Here is a 23,555-nt window from a genome sequence, read left to right as displayed (position 1 = left end):
TTACCAATTCCTCTACTTGAATGCACATAACTCATTATTTTTTCACTAATCAATTGCCTCTCCTCTCCACAGAAGATCGAGCCCACCCAAGCGTTGTGTTCCTGTCAAAAGATCCAGGATCAATCATCAAATTTCAAGGCCATCGAAGCCCAACCAGAAGAGTCAAAAGTGTTAATAGAGCCTTACGAGGACCCAGATCCGGACTCAAAGAACGAAGACTCCCAGAGGGATTCGAAACCAGAAGAATACCAAGTTAGTAGGGGCATCCTCCCCCTGAGGAGGTCCACGTCAACCGAGAGTCTCACAACTTTAGACACTGGTTGCCACTTGAAAAGATTCGGTTCGTATGAGCTGTTATCCTCAAAAGATCGTTTTGAGAGGACCTGCAACCGTGCCAGAGTAACAGAGTTGAACGACGAAGAGGATGAAGTCAGCGAGATCCATGAGTCAGTGTTCGTCGACATTCCGACTCTGGTAGCAGTGTTGATCAAGCCGGATGACAGTCTCCAAGAATCGTCGACGCAGCTCGAGGAGATTTGTTCCGACGACGTAGCTGAAGACGGGATCGACGTTGAATTCATCGGGCACGAGCATGAAGGGTTTGATGATCCAGAAAAGCCAGAGAGCATCGACCACGATGACAGGAGTAGTTCAGTGAACTCTTGCCAGGCTTCCGGAGACAATGAGATAGATGTCTATCAATCAGAGATCTACAAATCCACGCCAAACTTGAAGGAAAAGCCTAAATTCAGGAAACAGGACTCGGTAGACCTGCTATCAGCTCCACTTCCCACAAACCTTCACACTTCCAAGAGGTTTGGATCTGTGGAAACAATCCAAAGAAAGAAGGAGCCCCTCTTCTCCCTAGAAAGGTCTCATACGAGCCTAGAAAGGCGTTCTGTAGTCCCAGAAAGAGCGAAGAAGTTGAACAACATCCGGGAGATCGATGACCAGAAGAGCGTCAAAAAGAGTCTCTGGTTAAGTAGCAAAGAACCATTACAGAGGAAAGGTAGTAACGACTCTGACAAGTCGCTAAAAGATTCTCAGAGTTCAGGTAAAGGGAAGAATGTAAGGAAGCCAAGCTTGGAGAACCTGAAGAGGAAGACCAGCAAGGACAGCAGCTCCAGCAGTTCTAAAGACGAGCAGATCTTGATCTCCAACCTTACCAGGGACAAGCTATTACACAGGAAAGACTCTATCGAGCAGGAATCACCTTCTACTAGATCTCACACACCTATTCAGAGAGTTAAGAGAGCTCAGATCGTGGCAGCAGTCACAGAAAGACTATACTCTAGCAAGAAGGTACCAGAGGATGTATCTGGGTCTCCACCAGAGGGGACTGAAGTAAAATCTCTAGCGAGGATGAAGCTCCAGGAGATCTCGAGAAAAATGCTGGGAAAAAGACGAAGAGTCTGCGTGGACACGCAGACTGACTGCGCTAGGACCATCAGGATGAGGGACACAGCATCTTCGACGGAGATGCCTGAGATTCAAGACGTGGCAGTGTTGACGGACAACCATGAAGACTGTGAGATCGTTGCTGAACGCAGGACACCAGTTTTAAGAGTAAAAGAGATGGCTACTATAACTGATAAACCGAAAACTAGCATCGTCAGGTGTAAAGACGTTGCCAGTCTAGCTAATGACCTAGATGAGTACGAGTACGAGCTTCATTCTCCAAGACACGACTCGGGAATCCTTTCTGATGATACTCAGAACTATGCTGAGAGCAATTTGTCCAGCACAGAGGTGTCAGATGTATGTCATGAAAATGATCATAGAGCAGCAATGCATGTTGAGAGTTCGACCAACACTTTGTACTCTTCTTGTAGGAATTTTGCAGTACAGACTCCTAGGCCTAATACTCTAGATCCTCGTAGGATAGAGAGCAAAGCTCCAGCCTGCTTGAGACAGTGTTGTAATCCTGTTCATGAGCCTAGGAATCCTTCGTCTGTTGGTAGTCCTGAGAAAAGCGTGATTTCTATATCGCTGCCAGACACGATCAGCATCACGATTGAGAGCACCAATGTCATAGAATCCAGGATAGCTGTGACGGACACACTGGAGCAGGACAAGGCGAGGTCCAGGACCAGAGATGGGGAGGTTCAAACTGAAGAAGCAAAGGATACTAGGCCCGAGATTGTTTGTTTCAAGGATGACAGTAGATCGACGCTTAGTCAGACAGATGGCCGAGTGTTCAGGATTGAGAACATTTTCCAGGACCCTAACAACGTGTCTAGAAGGGTAGATGGGGCTGGGGGAAGGGTTGATGGGGCGAGGATGAGGAATTCCATCACTTTCAGGAACTCTCTTGGGACTTCCTACGTGTCTCAGGTTAGGGATGGAGAAGTTGGTGGTTTTGGGGGACGGAGGCCGGGTGAAGGGTTCATCAGGGATGGCTTGATCACAGAGGCGTTCATCACGAAGAAGAGGTTCGATTTTGGGAGGGAGGAGGACCCGTGGAGGCAGTGGTCGGTTCCTGGAGCTGTTAATAAAATCCATAATTTTGGATGCAATGAGAGACCTTCTTCGTGGCAGTCTAAGGTTGGCGAGATTGCTGGATTGACATTGTCGTGCTCGAACTGTACCCCGGAGAATGGTTTCATGTACTCGAAGATAGACCATGAAGTGCAGGGTGACCCGAAGTCTTCGGAGAATGGTGCCAGTGAACATGATCATAGTTTCTCGGATGACAGTTTGGATTACAATGAGAACAATGTGATAGGACAGACGATGCTGAAGATGGGGGAGTGTGAACTGAGAGAAACCATCTGTCCACCTGATGTCGTAGCACACACGAAAAAGGATTGCCCCAAGGTGGCAGCCCTTGAAGCAGAGTGTAACGAACTTGGAGATTTCGAGGACAGCCAGGTTGAGTTTCCGAAGATAAAGCCATCAGAGGGAGAGGTCCTACAAGTGCATGATTATAAGGACCTTATCCTTGGTAGACCCAGCTACAGCTTCAAAGACGTCAATGAAGACCCTGAAGATTCCAATCGTGTGAATAGCAGTGGGAAGAAGAAAGTATCTTTTTCAAGTAGCCCTGAGGTTGATGATAAAGTGTCCTTGGAGAATGAAGCTCCCAAGCAGAGTCCAAAGACGTCCTTGAAATCTATCATCAAGAAAAGGAAGAAGAGGAGCGTGTCGGAGATTGTGGACGGTGTTCAGTCGTCCAATGATGAGACTGATGATTCTCAACAAGAGGAGAAGAGTTCGAAGTTGGAGGATGACTGGGAAGAGAAAGTACAGGCTAGAGATGCTGAAGAAAAGTCGAAGGAAGGTTTAGTGTCGGAGAATAGCGAGTCTGATAGTTGCGAGAACATTGAGGATGAAGAGGAGGATGTTCCTTGCGACCATGCAGCGAAGAAAATCCTCAAAGAGTATCTTAGCGAGGCTGTGACTTTCATGCGGAACCTGAACTCCATCAATGAGTCCATCAACGTTGCTAGCGTGCTTGAAAGGTGAGTCACTTCATTTAATGAAAATTTGATTTAAGGATAATTTCGAAACAATTTTGATAACCCCATCAATTTTGCTCAAGGTGTTCATCGCCCAGCCACCAGAAACGGGTCGGGAAGCAAGAGTCCCGTCGCAGAAGCAGCTCCTCCTCATGGAATCTGGATCACCAGAGGCAAGAGGTCTTTGTGACGGACGACGCCGATTATCCGGAGAGCGACGAAGACATCGTCGTCTCGACGGAGTCGTACGACCGTTGTCTGAATGGAATCCAACGGCTGGAGGACTGCATCCGGAGGGTGGACAGGCATAACGAGCTGCTTCGCGTGAAATACGGTGTCAACTGCGGATCTGCTGGCGCTAGACTGAGTTTAGCGAATCCTAGCACGGATCGTGCACCTATGACGAGCGAGTTTGTGGTTTCCGATAGAAGAGAAGACAATTCCAACGTCATCGAAGACTGGACCAGCCCTACGTTCACCGACTATCACCCTAAACCAAGTCAACAGTCCGCAAAATCTCAAAACGTGGATGACGACCTAGAAAAGAGGATCTTCGATCAGCTGATGAACGTGGCGAACGCGACCAGCTGCAGAGCATCGAGTCGACTTCAGAACAGATTCTCCAAGACCCCTGACCATAGAACTCGAAGTCCTATCACTTACTCAAAGCTCAGAGAGAAATACAATCATGCGAACGAGTCTTTTTGTGGAGATCTTCGTGGTAGTTTGGACGTAAACGAACCGAGCTGTACGAGTTATGAGATTACAGGAAATCTGTCAGTCGCTAGGACACAAGGGATGTCTTTCGATGATCTAGAGTCTATCGTGGAGGATGATTTCTTACCCTTGAGGAGATTGGACCGTATAGAAGGGAAGCTGCATGTGGATTCTTCTAGATCGCAAAGAGACGATTCGTCGAACAGTACATTCAGAAGAGCTAAGTATCGCGATGACTCGGACGATGAGTACTTGGGACTGAAGAGCAGTTACTCGTCGCAACGTGTGGCGGACTTATCCCCTGTTAGGGGATTTCAAGAATTAAACGACTACTCGCGGAGAATTAGAGACGGCTCGAAAGCATTCCCAAAGGATGAAGGTTCGAACGACATCCTGCAGTTCAGGGACAAGCTGAAGTATCCCGGCAGTCCTAGAGCGAGATTCCTGGAGCTTTTGAGGGAGAGACGCAGGATCGTGGAGAGCAGCAGGGGAACGAGTGCCTCTTGAAGCCCTCTGTGCAAGGATTGAAGACAGTTATACAGTAGTGCAAACAAAATAAACATAAAGGAAATTTAATTTAAATAATTGTCATCTCAGCTTTGTAATTGTAGTACCAATGGATAGCCGAGAGTCTGCCGATTAAAATTAGTCCAAACAGGATGTAAATCGGACTACTTTTATTGATGCTGCGATTGAACACTGCGATTAAGTACAAAAGTAAAAGTACAAAAGTTTTGCACTCATTTCAATCGGGAGAATCTCGGCCATTTATCGGTGCTACAATTATCAGGGAAAGGCGAAAATTACGGAAACAAGATTTTCTTTCATGTTTACTTTTTCGTGGCATTGCATACATTGTACTCATTCTCTACCCTTGGACGATGAGGTAGCTTCGCCAAGATACTGAGTAGGACAGACTCGTGTAAATTGAACCGTGCGTTACCGTAACGTTGGTTGTAAATTGTATTCGTCGCATATTTTTCTATCTTGACGCGTGAACCGCGTCGTTCCTGTAAATAATAGAGTTCAGCCTTTTCTAACGTTTACGATCGCGCTCTGACTTTTCGATTCTCGCTCTTTCACCTGGCATTGTATCGCGTAACTCGCGCCCCCATTTCGTGATATTAAAAGATCTTCCTCTGCGCTCTTTGCAGAATTGTAAATAGTCCGATGATACAGGAAGAATCCTTCTTGTCTCTCGTTGTTGAAAATTGCATGTGATCGTGATGAAGGAGCGATCCTTCAATGGTAGAAAAAGCGTTTGAGATTGACAATGATGATCTAAAGATGTGAATCGATTTTTTAGAAAGTGAGAAGGTACTTTGGATTGAACCGTGTGAAGAATAACTTTTCAAGACTTTTCTAATCTTGATTGATTACTTCTCTTATGTATCTAAGATATACTGTCAATAAATTATTGAGGTGATAAAGGTTGACGGAAATAATGCATCGAATAACTGACCACTCTCTCGATATACACTAAGTTTATTTAAAACTATTCACTAGGCGCGATTACATTAACACGCGCTTGGAAAACCAACACAGCGGAACGGAACGTCGCGGGAGGTAACGTGAATGTTCCGAGGAAGAAGGACGGATGAAGGCTGGCGGAAAAGAAAACCCGCAGGTCGCGAAAACGTCCAATAAAAAGTCCCTTGATCGTGCGAGGCTGGCTATAAGGTTCAGTTACTCGAATTAATATTCGGAAAGACGATAACTTTTTAAATATTGTACTATACGATTTGAACTTTCTTGGGTAGCTAGGGCAATTTGTTTACTACAGGATGTGAAAAGAAATTTTTTCAAAAATTGCAATTGATCGGAATTGAAGAAAAAATAGTAAAAGTTGTATTTTACAACTTTCTTATGTGGGCCTATATTGAAAATTTAAAAAATATGTTTATCCTATAAGTAGGGATAAATATGTTCCCTATAAGTAGGGATATCACGTGGTCCCTACAAGTTTCTCTGTGCCATCTTTCGTTGGACGTATTTTACGTGTACCTGAGGTAGCTAGACTTGTCACGAACCAAAGACACTCACTGACGGAACGATATCGGCCCGGGTTGGCTGCCGGATGTGTCAGCGGACCAATCATAAGCATAAGGCTCTAAAATACTCTTCAATATACTGGGGACGGAATTCCCCGGGGCCTGGTAGCGACGACGTAGCTACAAAATCATTAATATTATTATCGTTAGTTTTTGATTTTCAACTGCGTGCTATGATAAAAGAGGAATATTCAGAAAGAAGTTACTGGTGTTCCAAGCCTACCTGTATAGAAGAGCTGACGCCGGAAGAGCAGCAGAGGATTTGTCGTGTGCAACTTCAACAATAACGATCCGTGCGTGCTGCCTTTTCACCTAGTCCAGGCTAAAAAAATGTTCGCGTATGAATCGGGATCGACTTGTTGCAATATTTCGCTGGCTAAGGTGGATGCTCTGCGAAAATATTCGCATCGTATCGTAAGAATCGATCTAAAATGTCTTCCCGTTTAGGTGTGCACGAGTAAACGAGCGTCGTTACGCTTGCATCAGCGAAACGACGATTTCCGACGTCTTCGAGGTGTTCTGTTCCAAACTATGATAGAATAGAGAAACAACGGCGATGCAGAGGACAGAGCAGAGCTGTTTGTAAACTGGAGTTATCGTGCGACAGCGTTACGCGATTAGGCGAGAGATAGAGCGTCGAGATTAGCCGAATACGCGTTGGCACGTGACGTGGCCCACGATAACGCGTGCCAAATTATTAATAAATTATTGTCGAGGGGCTGCGTGTCACGTTGTATATCGTGTTCCCCGTAAGAGGGAGGTTGATTTTCGACCACGAAAATTTGGAAAGGTTTAATATAATATGAGTGCAAAAAATATTAAAAATTTTATGATCTTATAATGTTTTTATACAATCCATCACAATACATTGTGATCTTCTCTACGTCGTAGATCTAAAAATTCCACACAACGAGAGGGCTCCTCGAGCCCATGCTATTCTTTACTCATTTCTCCTAAGAAAAAATTATTACAAACAAAAGGTTGGTAATACTTAAGCGTCTGATACTTAATGAACATTCTATATTGTATTTAGATATATATGTATACAATAGAATAATATAAGATAATGTATACATGAATACTACTCTGAACTCGATTCTTCAGATGACAAACATGACTGACAGGATACAACATTTATAGAATGCTTTTTGCATATATGATTTGTACATTTATAGCATTTTTTTTTTGTTTGTATTTCGACATATTATTATATTTGATCCTTAGTTCTGGGATTATCTGCTATCTTTTGGGGGGGGGGGCAGGGGGCACCACCCCGCCCCGTGCCGTGGACTGCGACCTTTCATGTTCTTTTCGTTTATAAATATGAGTATTTTGTTGGAGATGATAGGAGCGTTCGGGTCCGCTCGCGTCGGTGTGTTCCTTTACTATGCACTGTAATTTTTTTTCTATAGCAGCAGAATCTTCTGGATATAAAACTATAATGTATAAACGACAATAAATAGTTTTTTCAAAAATTTTCACCCAAGAGAAATAGTTCTAATTTCAATTTTTCAAACCTGTGCCCTCCCCCCCCCCCATAGGAATGCCAGGGTTAATGATCAGCCGCGAGATCATTGTTTTTTGCACGTGACGCGTGGGGTCGTTGGCGTTTCGCTCTTATAATGCGCCCGGCTCAGCCAGCGCGAGTTGAAATAACACGGAACAACAAACAATAACCACGCGACACATATATTTTCCTTGCCTCGTTATTTGTATTCGCATTTGTCACGAATAATTATGTGGAACAATGAATAATCCCGGAATAAACGTGGCTTGCAGTGTTTTGACGAACATTGTGCGACTACCGAACCACATCTGACTGACCCTATTTTAACAATAACAATGATAGTAATAATAGCTTCAAAATATCAGTATATCGTTTTAATTGCACATAACGGAGCAGAATGTTTACCACGGACAACAAAGAACTCGGAAAGTTGTGAAATGAACATAAAGTAACCGATGCAATACAGTAGACATAAAAAGAGTAAGAAGCATACAAAGTGATTATTATTAATGATACGAACAATGGAAAACACATGTTTTCCTGATTCGACACGAATTTATTTTCCTATTAATCATTCAGAAGAAATTATCTTCTTTCGAAAGTCTTCCATCAGACTCGTAATCACTGCCAATTAATTACAATTTGATACGATAGCTCCATGAAAATTATCCAACGGCTCCTCGCGATAACGCAAATACTATGAATCATGCTGGATTCTCAATATTTTGTGATCTAAGCTCGAACGATTTTTAAATACATCTCTTTCATTTCTGTTTGATAAGCAAAGCTTAGCGAAAGCGGCCTTAACAATTCAAAGTATAAAGAACAAGAACGACTGGCGAAAACAAACGATGATAGTCGACTGAAAAAGAATAAACTTTCGAGCACGATAATTTCCTTTACTCTCGGAACCGTTCGAGTATTATCGGTTTAGCCGAGGTTATCTTCGGCTCGATGCTTCATGATCGTTATTCATCTAAACCATTTGATTTCGGAGTGCTTAGGCGAGCGGCCGGAAGTGGAGGATCTGCACATCTGACGTTTCGTTGTCCATTCTCGTGACTACTTTTCAATCACTTATGGTAAGTAGATTTACTGTCGTGCCAAATATTAGGTTCTCTTCATTTTGTTGTTCATTTACAAACAATCAAAACATATTCAAGTCTTAAAGATTGTGTCCGACAATTTCTATACATATATTTACGTAATTTTATAAGCAACTTATGAACCCAGTAAAAAATTGGAATATAAAACAAAGTTTCTATCCTTCCTCATTGTATACATACACAACTAATCTGACAGCGCTATCAACGAAAGTATCTTGATGACCTTTCTATTTGCGCAAACTGTCACGCGACTGCATTTCTCATACAACAACAAAATTCTATCTTACACGTCTTAGTCTACGTGTTCCATGCAGTGTATACATACTCAAAACCTCAAGTTTCTCCTTCATTCTCTTCCTTCTTCATTCTACGTAGAACACTTCTGACAGCGCTCTCCACTAAATTACCTTGACAATCTTCTTTTTCCCTCTTCTCACTGCGAATTCCTATTTTATGTACCTTAAAATTGCTCTCGTGAATCTGTCACGCGACTTCATTTTTCACAAAACCTAAAACTTGTCTCGTGGACATTGTTCCTAACGGAGTTTATATACATTCAAGACTTAAAATCTTGACTGACAAATCTTCTCAATTCCATCTTCCTATTTCTGTTTTGTGTGCCTAAAAATTACTCTTGCGAATTCATGAATCATTAAATTTCCTTAACAATTTTCTTTTTCACTTCATTCTACTACAAATCCTCATTTTGAGGAAATTCTCATAAGGTTGTCACCCATTTTATCACAATATTAAATTTCCTTAAAAATTTTCTTCTTCGTTCCTACTACTAGACGTTTCTATTACGTGCACCCTACAATTGTTCCCATAAAATTGTCACCCAACATCATTTTTCAGAGAACTTGAAACCTGTCTCATCACTCAGACTCTGTGCCTAACTCAACTATATTATCACAATATTCAATTTTCTTAACAATTTTCTTTTTCAGTTCGTTTTATTAAAAGTTCTCATATGGATTCCTTAAAAATTTGCTCATAAAATTGTCACTCACCGTCATTTTTCCCAGACCCTAAAACCTGTCTCATAACTCATAGATTCCATGCCTAATTATACCTATGTCTCCTACTGTTCCCCCGATCACCCAATGGAATATTATTACTCGCGTAATCGCGTCCTCTAATTAGGGGGAAAAACCGCACGACGGAGAACTATGGCAATCACGAGACTTGTCCTTAGCCGAGCAGTGTCGGACGAGTGCCGGGGTCAAAGGTTCCAGCCTGATAACTCTTGTCGCGATACGCGAGTCTCGCACGTTCGCATAAGTAACTCGGCCGACCGACGATCGTTTACAGTCGATTATTCGCGAGTCTCGTAGCCCATTGAGGGGATCGATCGATCGATCATGAGAGACCTGAACAGGAAGCAGAACCTACAAAACGGTCCGATTGAGAGCAGTTGCAACGGCGATCTCGACCTCCACGTAATCACTCCGTCACCGATTGAATCACCGATAAAAATTATTCGATCCAGTTCATCATTCAGTGAGAGAGATCGGGGAACGGAGATGCGATCGCGAATCACAGGAAATGAGTTTGATACTGCCGTTGAAACGATCTCTGTTCCGTTGTCTCGATCTTTTCGCCAGTTTGTTCGCGATTGTTACGAATTTTACCTCGATCGTCCGCGCTGTTCACCCGATCAACTGGATCAAGTTTATGTCGGGGACTGAGGAGTGTTTCCTGTGTTTTTTTCCGCAGAGCAATGAGGAACTCGTCGACCCCTTCTGCGTGGAGGAAAACCCTCAGAAGATCACCTTCGAGGATATCACCTCCGCGGCGTTCAAGATCAAATGCGGAATTATTAACACTCCGTGCGTGGTATGTTATCTCTGTGATACAGTGCACAGTCGATGAGATTTAATACTTGGACTGCCAAAACCAAAGTAATTTATTTAATCATATGAAAAAAAAACTTGAATTGTGTGATACTAACTACTTCTTCGTTCTGTAATATTTTCCACTCTTAACACTAAACCTACCGAGCCTTAAAAGTAACTGGTACATGTGTGTGTGGCCCCCCTTATAAAAATGACAAGATTGATTTTATTTAGACTTTTTGTGCGGCTCCTATTGTAATACGTGCACTACTAAAGATATGTATACAATCGTTTTTTGTGAAATCAGTTTTATTATTTTTCTAATTGTACAATTAAAAACCTGAAACCCGTCATTTTGCCAGTGTTGGTAGGTTTAGTGTTAACATTGGTATAATGAATATTGTAAAAATTCATGTTCCAATTTCGAAAAATAATTCCATCACCTATATAGGTGACATGACGGTCAAAGTGTATTTTAGTGTGTGAACTGCGTATTTTTTTCATATATTTTAGAAGATTCTATTAGTAACTTTAACGTTTTTGTGATTTTAAACATGAATATTAAAATTGGACGCAGCGAACAATTTCTTCACCTAATCGTTTGTTTAGCGATCCCGACTGTCAGATCAGACAGGGATCGATCTATACCTGAAGAAGGACTTCCTCCAAAGAACCGGAAGCTTCAAAGAGAGAGGAGCAAGGCACGCTCTGATGATGTTGACGGATGAGCAGAAGAAGATCGGCGTGATATCGGCTTCCTTGGGCAACCATGCTTTAGCGTTATGCTACCACGGCCACAAATTGGGGATTCCTGTGGCTGTGGTGATGCCTGTCGTAGCGCCGATCATGAAGATCGCCGCCTGTCGACAGTACGGTGCCAAGGTGATCGTCGAAGGTCGTGACATGGGCGAAGCGAAGCGTATTGCTCTCAAGTACTCTAAGGACGAAGGGATGGTGTACATAAATGGGTATGAACACGAATTTTCAAAGATTCGTAGCACCGTAATATTGGAGACACATTTGCAATAATATTTGCAATCGAAATTTAACTTGAAAACAATATTTTCCCACCTAGAATGTTCTAAGAAAATTTTTTTCATTTTATGCATATGGAGCTGTTGCAATTTACTCGTGCAATATTCAAACATTTAGTAATTTCTTAAGTATAAGCACATTTGATAGTGTAAAAATATTTTGAATAAAATGACATAGTTCGTTTATAAATATTATTAGTAACAAAGACGCGCGTTTGGATCAAATTCATCATAACTATGCACCAGGGTTAACGACCGCTCTCTGATTCAATACAAATTCATAATAATGCTAACACGTATCAATGATTCTTCGACCCGTTCGTCATTAATCAATAACCATTATTAAATGATCGAAATAATAATTAACGTAGTCTCGGCTCGATTAGTAATCACTCTAATCCAGGAATAAATTGTACACTGTTCCACAGAAATTATTGAACACCGGAACTGATATAGTCGCGGAGAAAAGTCTTGCGGCAGCTGTTGCACCAGTTTTCAATTATTATTTTTTAAAAATGAAAATTCTATGTCATTAAAATTGCATGTAAGTATTTTATAATAGATTTGTATAATGATTTTAGTTACGATCATCCGGATATCATGGCTGGACAAGGGACGTTGGGTTTGGAGATCGTGGAGCAAGTACCGGACATCGATGCCATTGTGGTTCCTGTCGGCGGGGGTGGTTTAATCGCTGGCGTGGCATTGGCTGCGAAGACCCTTCACCCTAACATCACAATCATCGTGAGTAATTGTTTATTTAAGCATTTATCTCGTATCTATCATTTCTCATTTATTGCATGTTCGAAAAGAAGCATTGGAAGCATTGAAAAAATAAATCTAGCATGTACATCATCCCCCAATTTGCTAAACACAATTTAAAGATTAAAATGCCTTGACATTTTCTTATTTCGAAAATTTGGAATCTTAAATTATAAATGTTCGTTTTCTTTTTTTGGTGTTCTAGGGTGTCGAATCGGAAAGATGTCCCAGCTTCTACGCAGCGCGAAAATCAGAGCGACCCATATACACCCCCATAGAATCCACCTTGGCTGACGGCCTGGCGGTGCCCATGGTCGGATACAATGCTTTCGCAACAGCAAACCCATTGATCGATAGATTAGTCGTGGTCAAGGAGGAATGGATCGCCATCGCAATTTTAAAATTGGTCGAGAGCGAGAAGTGCATCGTGGAGGGTGCTGGTGCAACAGGATTGGCGGCCATATTAGCAGGCCAGCTGGATGAACTGAAAGGAAAAAGGTCCATTTTAGAAATTTGGCCTCATTGAATGCACATAATTGTGTCACAATAATTATTCTTTCTTCACCTTCACTGAGGTCTAACACTTTCCTCTTCTGTTTCTATTAATTAGGGTTGTGCTACCGTTGTGTGGAGGCAATATCGACACAACAATCCTAGGGAGATGCCTAGAGCGAGGTCTAGTAGCCGAAGGTCGTCTGATGAAGTTCACAGTGACAGTGTCCGATCGACCTGGAGGAATTTCAGAGCTTTGTAAAATCTTAGCTGGCATCGGTGTCTCGATAAAAGACATCATGCACGAGAGGGCGTGGATCATGTCGGACGTCTTCAGCGTCGACGTGAAGGTTGTCTGCGAGACCATTGACAGAGAACACGCAGAACAGTTGAAAAAGATGTTGAACCAGAATTATAAGAAGGTACTGTTCGGCACCTCTGAAATGTGCACTTTGAACTCGTGAAGATGAGTTGCAACACTTTCGAAGATCCTAGACCCTCAAGATGTATAAAATGATCACAAAAAATTGTGATCCTTGAAAGACCTTCAAGAATTTTCATTTCTGAAGATAATACGAAATGTTAAGTTAATTCAATAATCACGTAATTAATGTAATACGACACTATACTTTTATAACAATACTCAAAACACGAATCAATTTTACACAAGAACTGAGTTCTCTTCTCATTTTAAATAATGTTTCAAGTAATGTTATTTCTAAAATGACCGCATCCATGGAAGTAATTATAAAATAAAGTAACGTGTTGTTTGAAATAATATTTCAAGAATAATATTTCAAATAAAATTTTAAATAAAATTTCAAATATTTTTATTTCCGAAGTTCCCAGAGGCTTGTTACTAACCAAATACAGTCCAACTTTAAAATTCCATTTATTCGAAGGTACAGCTCATCTACTTCGGATCCAGGCACCAAATTCGCAGCAGGATCGGGCAAACAATTACACAAAGTAGTACAAGCATCAGCATACCGGAACGATCACGGCGAACCCTCGATATCCGCGCTCGGCCAGAAATACGAGGGAGCACGGGGGGCTTTTCAATTTTCATAGCAGCATGATCTCCATATCGGAGCGTGTACATGCCAATAAAGAGATCGCCAGAACGCTCGGAGTTCCAGGATCTCTCGTAATATCTCATCCAGCGAGATCGATGGTTTGGAAATTCGAGAGCGGGGTACACGGTGTAATCGCGCGGCTCGCAAAATTTATTACAGTTTCCTTCGACGCTGGGATGCGCAGCCGAGAGAGCAGCCTAGCCGCCCCGGGAAATTCGCGGGCCGTGTGTTTCGCAAGTTTTATGCGGGCTTATGCGGGGTACGTGTTGCTTCCGGTTCACGCGGATATGATCGGGTTTTTGCGTAAGCGGCCGATCGTAAAGCCCGGTTTTACGAGCCTGATTACGCCGCGGGACAGCCGGCGCTCTTATTACCCGGCGAGCACGTGTTTAACAACTTCGTGCGAGCTATACTCTCGTCCTTGCCAGCTCCCCGTGTTATTGTCGGCAGGTGGTAGCTACGGGAAATGCGTAAACGACGGGAGAATTGTGATCCCTGTCGGATCCTGTGGCCAGCACTAGAGATTTCTCTCTCTCTCTCTCTCTCTCTCTCTCTCTCTCTCATCGGGGGCCCCTTCAACCCTCCTACCCCTTTTACCATTTTTTCCTCTCTTCTTTACAAAAGTACAGGATGTATAAAAAATTTGTGTCATGAAACTTGCAAATAAAATATAAAATTATATAAATTATATAAATATCTCAAAATAGAGAGAGAATTCTATTTAAAATATCACATGTCTTTTTTTAGAAGAAGTTTTTATTCTGTTGTAATTTTGTTGTCTCTACCGTTCTTCATATTGCATGGAGATTTTAGCAATTGTCCACAAGCACTGAATTAATTATGAGTGTTTGTGAACAGAGTTGGCTAAGAATTTAATCAACGATTGATGACTTTTCTAGTTTAGTCGTTAATTGCGGTTAACGATTAAATATCTACTTTAGTCAATCGGATAATTAATTAATGATTAACTGCTGAAATTTCGAAATGAAATACGGAATCAAAACTGTATGAATACTGAAGAAAATGTAAACTGAATTTAGGTGTATCGTTATTTGGTCTCTGTCTACGTGCTTTTATGTTTTTTCGATGATATCTTTTTTTAATCAACGGTTGACGATTAACTTCATCAATCGATTGAATCAATCGTCGATTCTTCGACGATTTCTTTTTTTAATCTTACACATTAATCAATCATGATTATCATTGTATTCGATTAATGCCCGACTCTGATTGTGAATTAAATTTGAATGCATGGATAAAGAACCTCAGTTTTACAAGCATTATTTAATTCTTGAGAATTGTAAGCTTTTTTTTGGTTTCAGCTGTTTCCTCGTCGTAATTTAATTATGAAAATATTGGGTTGAGTGGAAAGCAACTTCAGCTATTGTTTAAAGAAAATATGCGATCCTGATAAAGGGAAGTTGAATTAAGAAGATGTTGGGAATGTACAATATTACTTGTGGAAGAGTAGAGAACAATGGAAACCTTTGTTTCGCGAGTTCTATAAATTCTTTAAAATAGTAGGTCGTGTTTCATTTTATGGGCAGACTGTTATTTGTATGTATGTATGTACTTTATTGATTCCCCTTAGGGTTACAATTTTTCTACATTTTCACCTCAACCATATTTCCTACTTTACCCGTTTTCCGTCTTGGCAGACTGTTATTTAAAAGATAATATTCTTCGAAGTTTCCGAACAGCTTGGCCACCATAACATACATAGTTCTTTAATGTCGATTGTGAAGCAATTTACGTTACATTAAAATTAACCCTTAATTGTTGGTGCCAAGTCTCCGAGACGCCATCAAAGTTCTGAAACACGCGATAACTTCGCTAGAAATTTTATTGTCAATAAAATTTTAGTGGCATTGCGTAGTTTACGGCCCCGATGCGCCTCAGGAAATATTTAAGTGACACTCTATGATTTAATGACACTATTTTCTCAGGGTTTAAACCTCAATCAACTCGTATACTGCAGTCATCAATCAATTGCTTAAAAAATTTAGAAATCCTTTGCATATGAAAAATTATTCTCCGAACATATTATTCAAATTTTCCTTTACATACTCTCAGGTCTTTAAATACAGCATACAGCACTGTTCCAAGAATAACAAGAGAACTTTGCCGCGTACTCGCTTCTCTTTATACTTGTTTCTACCCTCGAGGAACAGATCTTATTATTCCTCGCCGAAGGGTCAATTCCGACCCATTTGCGGGTTGAAAGAACTGTAACGAGAGTGTGGGAACCCTTTATGAAATTTCACAGTGGCGCGATAATATTATTTCACTCATGTTCGAAGAAACTCGGATCTTGAAACTCTCTGAGACCAACAAGAACCTTATAAATTTTTCAAAAATTTATATTTCAAAAAAATTTCTTCGTTTTATTATTTTAACTAAAAACACAGTGCACGGCTTATTCTTCTCTATCATACCATAGAAGCAAAGCCGCCATCTTTACACTATTTTTACATCATTATATCGAGTTTCTGCATTTTTTAGACAATTTTCTGTTATTGTCTAAATCATGAACTTCCACTAATTTAAAGTGCAATTAAACCAAGTTTCAATTTTTTAAGGATATTTTTTTCAAGGTCAAAAATTCGTTTCTGACCACAGGATGCATTTTCAATGAACCACCTCAAGCTCTTGGACGAGCATCACCATAAAGGACGCCGCTGTCGGCAGATTAATGCATCTTTACAGCTTGGACGGCCCGGTTTCGTTATGTTACATCGCACGTGTTACACGATGGTTCATGCCGCAATGTAGGCTGCGCGGGGGTGGCATGCTCGCGTAAAAGCAGCGACTTCTGAGACTCCTTTCACCGGCGGCTCACAATACATGACGATATGTCACCTTTCTAATATCAGACCGCGCCGGATGAGTTATGATATGTGAACCATCCGGCGAAGGAACCCGATGAAAGACTCCCCGCCTTTCTTCTCACTGTGCTTTCACGCCGCCGCGAATCCGCGCCATTTTTTACGGGAACGAAAGAAAGAACACCTGAAGTGAAAGCTGGGGCAACATTGTGCCGGAAACACTGCTCGAATTTTAATACGGGCGAGCCCGGGATCCGCGAGGGAATTTTCAAAAGATGGGAAAATGGATCGCTGATGCGAATCGACAACGAGTTTCCCCGATTTCCGTGGTTTTCCACGGCACCACGCTTTCCCACTTCCAAGGGCTGGGTTTCGAGCTTGAAGAGAAGTTATTAGATTCGATTTTTTCTTTTTTGGCCCTTGCGGTGAGTGCTGGAACCCATTTTGCAAAGACGGCGAGTCAAAGAATTTGTGCTCGAGTGAGCGTGCTTTCAGATCGTTATACTTAACGTAATTTGATTAAAATATGGCTGTAGGAAGTTTCATTATTTTATGCTTCGCTGGAAATAATTTATTATATAAAAAAATAATATTAAAAAAATGGTTTTCTTTTTCGCTTGTTTGTTACGCTCAGATTTTTCATGTACATATATGTGAGATGTAAAGAGTGTAGGTGTAAAGAAATGTTTCGTCGTAGCTGACCTCGACCTTGGCCTTTAATTCGCAATTTTTAAAGAATGAAACTGGCAAAGTTCAAAAAATTAAAAAATACGGAAACAGTATTTTCAGTTCCTTAAATCATCAAAGGACACTGATGAAGTGGCGATGAGAATTTTTCTACAAAAAGGTTCGCTGTGCGTTAATAACAAAGAAGAACTAATTCGTCGATGGTGAAGGATATATACGACACCAAAAAACCATTTAGCGACTGTATCGAATGTTTCCATCACGCGGCAAATTCACCAAAAAATCCGCAGACAGCCAATCGAAAGAAGCACTATTTCGGCGGGAGATTTATCGTCGCGCGAAGAACCAGCCGAATCATGTCCATATCGCTATTGCGATCGGCGGGGCGCATTCGATTCGCAATTCCAGGATCGAGGTATCGACTCCGCGATATGTTTTGTGTCGGCCCGATAAGAATACAGGCCTGCGTTTTCGTAGGAAGTTGTTTCCCGGAGACCGCGAATAAATCGCAAGCGAAACAAAACGAAATAGGCAACAACCATAGACATATAGAGATAGACTGCGCCGTCTTATGGGCGAGTTGAAGCCCACAATGGCGGCGCGCGGTACAAAGAGTGAGAGAGAGAGCATTAGCCGGGGTCTATAGCGCTCTCTTTCTATATGATGTGTCGACACATCAATTAGAAAGAGAGCGCTATGGACCCCGGCTAATGCTCTCTCTCTCTCGCACGCCGCCATTGTGGGCTTCAGCGCTTCGTTCATGCCGCGCAGTCTATCTCTATATGTCTATGGCAACAACAAAACAATAAAAAAAAAGCGAAAGAAAAATAAACGACCCTCGGGTTCGGTGTACCGCGCGTGGGGGTGGTTGCGGTTCTCGACTCGAGACCCTCGCATTAGTTTTTATTCGGTGTTTGTTATATGTACACACAGGTTGGCAGAAGCATAGGCGTAGGCATCGGCCGGTAACCGAGAGTCAGACCGCCCACCTACAAGCTACGGGCAATAAAATGGATTTATCGATGCCGCAAAATGGCGGCTCCTTGGCCGTTCTCCGGCGTGCTCGTACTTCATTTTGCCGATATTAAATGCTGTAAATTCAGGCGGCTGCTACTTTCCCTTCGCCCCGAGCACACCCCTGCACACAGCGGCGCCCCCTTTACCTACCGCTTTTCGTTTCGACGTCAGTTTTTCTCCGAGCGACGGAAACGAGGAAAAGAGTGGACGTCGGGGAGAGACGGGAACCGAGAAGGAAAGAGAACTGGCCGAGGAGAACTCTCCTGAAAGAAACGATCTTCAGGTTTTCCCAGGAAATGTAAGTGGCTACCTCCTACCGACACCTTTCCCCCAATTTTAGATACTTCTGATACCTTATTTATTTTCTTTACCAGATACAATTTATACATTGTTTGCATTTCATAATTTTTTAAAATTTTCAAGCAAGAGCGCCAGGTAAATGTTTCTTCTCTAAAATAATTTTTATGAATTAAAATTTTTTAGATTTTTTTCATCTTTCTTCTGTTTTATATTTTATTTACTTAGTTTTGTCATAAGTGCATGCAGTCTATTTATATATCTTATGCAATGCCTATTGTGAAGAAAAAACAGAGACATTAAGCTTTAAAACAACTCGAGATTCGTCCTTGTACAATTATTTTTCATAAAATTAAACACGTTTCAAAAAATCGAAGCTTTAATGTTGAAATATTTTTGCAATCATAGTAAAGATTAGGACTCATTTAGCAAGCTCCTGCACCACACCTTCGATTTCCAATTTCTCGACATAGATCAATGGATCCCCGTAACCACCCGTGCAATGGCGTGCCACAAGGAATCGGCGAATCGCGTCGAGATTTTTCAGAATTAGTGAAGAGGGAATGGGGCGAAGGGAACGGATTTTCGAAGAGCTGCGGGGCCAGAGTTTTCCAAGATGAAAGTTAATTCTGCTGGATAATCCAGCTTCGTGAGGAATGGGGATGGAAGAACGCGGAAGGGTGGCGTAACGAGGGCGAAAGAAGATCACTGCTACCCCCTCTGGTCGCCATTCCTTTTTCAGCTAAATCTTGGAGCGGATCGAGAGCCTCGCCGAATTTATGAGATCTCGCGAACGGAAGACTAGTCCGCGGGGTAACAGGGGTTGTTAGAAAGGAACAGGGGGTGGCTTGGTGGAGGGATTAACTTTGTCGAGCCATTTTGTCTACCGCGAGCGAGCTTTGTGACCAGGAGAAGACACATTCCCAGCAATTAGCCAACCCTGCCCCCATGTCCGTCTGTAAACTGGCGATCTACAGGGCACCAACTGCTGGGGAAGTTTTGAATGTTGGGCTGAAGATGTAAGTTTGTAGAGATATCTACTTTTGTAATTAGCAACAATTTATAGCAGAGTGCATTTTTTTTTAATAAATTTAAATGGAACAGCAGAAGAGCAATCTTTGAGGAAGCTGTATGAATATTTGATTTCAGTTGTTCACTTTTATTGGTATTGTAATTGTGGGAGATGAATTTACTGAAAATATAAACATTTCGTTATATAAAAATAATAAATGATTTTAGATTGCAAGGACATGATGGGAAAAATTATTAGCAGAACTGAAGCACGACACAGGAAATGTTTCAGCATCAGCATGCATCCAGATTGACAAACTCTGCACCAGCAGATGAATGCATATTGTTCACATTGTTGACCATTCACTAGAATCGATTGAATGAATTAATTAATTGAATTGGATTCAATTCTTTGATGGGGCCAGACACTATTTGGTGTTCGACCATCGCCAAGTACTTTCCTGCCAACAAAGTATGAAACATTATTCTGCAATTTTTTTCGAGCCTGTCCGTGGAAGAGTGCAGAACTACAGTTATAATTAGACCGGTGCAGTTTGTGCAACTCCAAGCGTGCACAGACAACTGTCGGAAAGCTGATACTAATTAAAATTTGATCGTGTCTAATTTCGGCTAATTAAAAGCGAACTGGAAAAGTGAATATTGCTGTAATTTGTCAAGGCCGTTACACGCTATAAATGCATATTAGAGGTATCAGTACGAAAGACTTTCTTTTGTAAATAGACAGATGATCAAATAAAACAAGTACATATTTAAATAGAATCAGTAAAAAATTTCATTTCATTCTCATACATACGTTTTATTATTTCATGCATTTTATGCAGAAATGTCTGCGTAAATTATAAAACAGTAAAATAATTCTTGCAGCTGTATTTCTCTCCAGACAATTTCACTCTGCATAATGATCTTGCGTTGCTATTCTAACTATTACTATATGTTTATATATACCTCATATTTTATCTTAATTAATCTTATAGTTTTTCTTCAAAATTAAAAACCCGAGGTGAAACTAGAAATTTTACAGAGGTCAGAGAATTACATAAAATCGAGAAAAACCTAGAAGGAGCCCATCCCATTATTTTCATTCTCCTGATTCAGAATATTTTCTGAAGTCTCTAAAAAGAGCAAAAATATAATAATAATAAATAATAAATAAATCCAATATGATTTTCTTACTCATTATTTAATTTCTACTATTATTATGTCTCTGTCTACAATCATAATATTGTTAAAGAACCTCGTAGGGGCACAGAATAAACAATTTATGACTTGATAGTGGACTTTCGAAAAATCTAGGGCGCGACTGATCTATTAGCGAATATAATCGCCTCGAAGGCACTTTAAACTTGGAGCCCCGTATCCACCGCAGAATGTCTTCGAACAATTTATGAACTCGCCAGACATTCTTGCAGAACTTTGTTGCGAATAACTTGGGAAGGGGCTCCAAGGGGGGCTGGTGCCCGTGAAACTTTTCTCATCCACGCGACGAATAGAACACGCTCCCCTGAAATTTGGTCAACGTCGTCGACGGGGAAACACTGTGCACGAGGCCAGAGGAACAGCACGAGCAAAAAGAGGGGAATAGAAAAAGAGTGTCAGGGGTGGATCTGCCAGATTAATTGGCCTGTAGTCTCTGCCAAAGACTCTGGCCTTCCGAGAAGTCCAAAAACATTTTATACAGAGAAACACAGACATCAAACGTGCCCCGTGAAGAAGCTAAATATTTCCACTTCGGGGATTTAACACCACAACTGCATCTGTCAAGATAACAAATCTCGGATTCTACAGCTTAAACTGTGGGGAAGCCTTTATTTAATTCATTTTTTCTTGGGGCTAATTTTACGAGGATAAATGTTTGTTTTCTCGGAAAGGAGAAGGCAGATTATTTCCTTGTTTGCACTGCATATAATCATACAATCTCAAGCAAAAGTATTGTATTTAAATAGAAGCAGGTATGTTTTGGTTAAACCATTTGTAATAAATAGAAATTTTGAAAATCTTCCACACTCGCTTGTTTTTTATTTCTTATTTCAGAGCCTGCATTAATAAATTACAAATTCACCTGGTTTGTCTAAGTGCATTTTTGACAACCCTCCACTGCATGGGTCACTGTCTTCACAAACATTAATATTTTCTAATAAAACTTTAAGAGAATTTACTTCATGGTACGCAGTACAATATGTCGGTACAAAGACATTTTATAAAACATTCCACAACAATAGAAAAATACCCTGAAAATGATGGTCGGTTTTCACCTTTTCCAGAGTTTTCTTTAAAGTTGAGGGCACCAAAAATCCAGGGTCCGGCATTGAAATTCACGGTCCACGAAGTACAAAGAGAAGAAAGGAGCCTTGTGGAAGTTACTTATTAGTTTTTAAGCCGCCTGCGTCCTCGCATTAGCCGGGGAGCAAATAAATCCCGTGCGGAAGGGGCAGATTTCGTCGAAGCCCTCGTCCCCCTCGAGAAGAACAGCTCGCCGGGTAATTAACGCGGCCGGTGTCTTCCAGAGGGTGCGGGGGTGCGCAATCGTTTGAGGAATGAATTACACGGCGTTTAGCGACACTGCCTCCCTCGCATTAACTTAATGAAAACCTAGAAGAGAGATCGGCTCGCAGAATCGGGCGAGAAGAACCAAGGTTAAATAAACTGGTTGTACGAGTCCTCGAATTAATACGGGGATAAAGAAGCTCTATGGAATCGGTGTGGGGTTGTCCACTGGCCGAAAAATTTTAGGAGGGTGGACAAGGGTGGGCGTGGGTGGACCAACAAGGAGAAGCTCCTAACGGGAAATGAATCAGAATTTTGCAGTATAAAGACAATATAAGGATTTTAACAATAAACTTACTGGTTTTGATTGAATGTTTAAGATTCCATATTTTATAATTTTTTAAATTATGAAGATGCTCTCATATGGGAAACAGCTGATTTCTGCATTTGAACACACAATAAAAATGCACGTGCTATTTGCACTATATTCTAGAAAAAAGAATGTATTTAAAAATAACTTTAATCATTTTGTGAATTACCTTTTTATTTTTACGGATGATAAAATTACCAACGTTTCATGTAATTCATACATTTAATTTATACTTTCGCCGAGTTCACTGAATGCCCTCGGAAGTTGATCGTACTCTACTTTCCTACGGGGAAGTTTCGATGAGACGAAAGAACGTTGGCGGGACCCTTAAGTCCGCTAGGTCCTGTCGATTTAGTGGGCGTCGGTGAACGTGCTTGCACGTCACGATTTGGGGACGTCTTTTTGCGGAACGAATCAAGAAAAGTGAGCTCAGATAGCTCTGTTACCAAGAAAATATCAACCCTTCATTTTTAAGAGAATTTTTCACAAACATATTTTCGTCATCAACCCTCTACAGTCCAACTTGTTCAAGTCTTCACGAATTGTATACAACACATAAAGAAAAATATATAAAGTAACTGGAACAATCAAAATCAGAATTGTTTGATTAGAGAGGGGCGATGGAAGAGTAAAATATGAAATTCTAGCATTGAATTAAAACAAGACGGAATTAGACCAACGAGGAAATTCTAGAAAATATTTCCCCAGACTACGCATTCCAGTAAATATTGAAGCATATTTCATAAATGAGAATTCCAATTAGACCTGAATCTTTTAGCGTAATTAAACCGGCAGATTCACATCT

General features: G+C 41.2%; 2 protein-coding genes across 5 annotated transcripts in view; both read left to right on the top strand.

Moving 5' to 3' along the window:
- The window catches only part of LOC143210285 (uncharacterized), a 41,380-nt gene extending 35,760 nt beyond the window's left edge, over positions 1-5,620 (top strand). For both annotated transcript variants that reach the window (XM_076427015.1, XM_076427017.1), the window contains exons 8-9: positions 73-3,461; positions 3,542-5,620. In XM_076427015.1, the coding sequence (XP_076283130.1) occupies positions 73-3,461; positions 3,542-4,682 (4,530 nt within the window). In that variant the 3' untranslated portion in view covers positions 4,683-5,620. The remainder of the gene's footprint in view (positions 1-72; positions 3,462-3,541) is intronic.
- Positions 5,621-8,660: 3,040 nt separating this feature from the next.
- Srr (Serine racemase) lies at positions 8,661-13,780 on the top strand. 3 transcript variants are annotated; one of them, XM_076427020.1, is made up of 6 exons: positions 8,661-8,815; positions 10,556-10,675; positions 11,284-11,642; positions 12,290-12,452; positions 12,676-12,968; positions 13,081-13,780. In XM_076427020.1, exons 1-6 carry the CDS (start codon positions 8,813-8,815, stop codon positions 13,424-13,426), a joined length of 1,284 nt encoding a protein of 427 aa, XP_076283135.1. In that variant the 5' UTR covers positions 8,661-8,812; the 3' UTR covers positions 13,427-13,780. The 3 variants fall into 3 exon arrangements, with proteins under 3 accessions (XP_076283135.1, XP_076283134.1, XP_076283133.1); XM_076427019.1 differs by lacking the exon at positions 8,661-8,815 and adding an exon at positions 9,659-10,278; XM_076427018.1 differs by lacking the exon at positions 8,661-8,815 and having other exon boundaries at positions 10,299-10,675.
- Positions 13,781-23,555: the final 9,775 nt, after the last annotated feature.

Source organism: Lasioglossum baleicum, chromosome 7 (genome assembly GCF_051020765.1).
Source record: "Lasioglossum baleicum chromosome 7, iyLasBale1, whole genome shotgun sequence".
Classification (NCBI taxonomy): Eukaryota; Metazoa; Arthropoda; class Insecta; order Hymenoptera; family Halictidae; genus Lasioglossum; species Lasioglossum baleicum.
Note: the sequence above shows the minus strand (reverse complement) of the source record. Positions and strands in the feature narration are given on the sequence as shown.

What these genes read in the sequence shown, in the direction of transcription:
- Srr (XM_076427018.1), top strand. Translation starts at nt 10,385, where the DNA reads ATGAGTTTGATACTGCCGTTGAAACGATCTCTGTTCCGTTGTCTCGAT. An exon ending in GGGATGGTGTACATAAATGG is followed by an intron (nt 11,643 to 12,289) that starts GTATGAACACGA and finishes TAATGATTTTAG; the next exon opens with TTACGATCATCCGGATATCA. An exon ending in ACCCTAACATCACAATCATC is followed by an intron (nt 12,453 to 12,675) that starts GTGAGTAATTGT and finishes TTGGTGTTCTAG; the next exon opens with GGTGTCGAATCGGAAAGATG.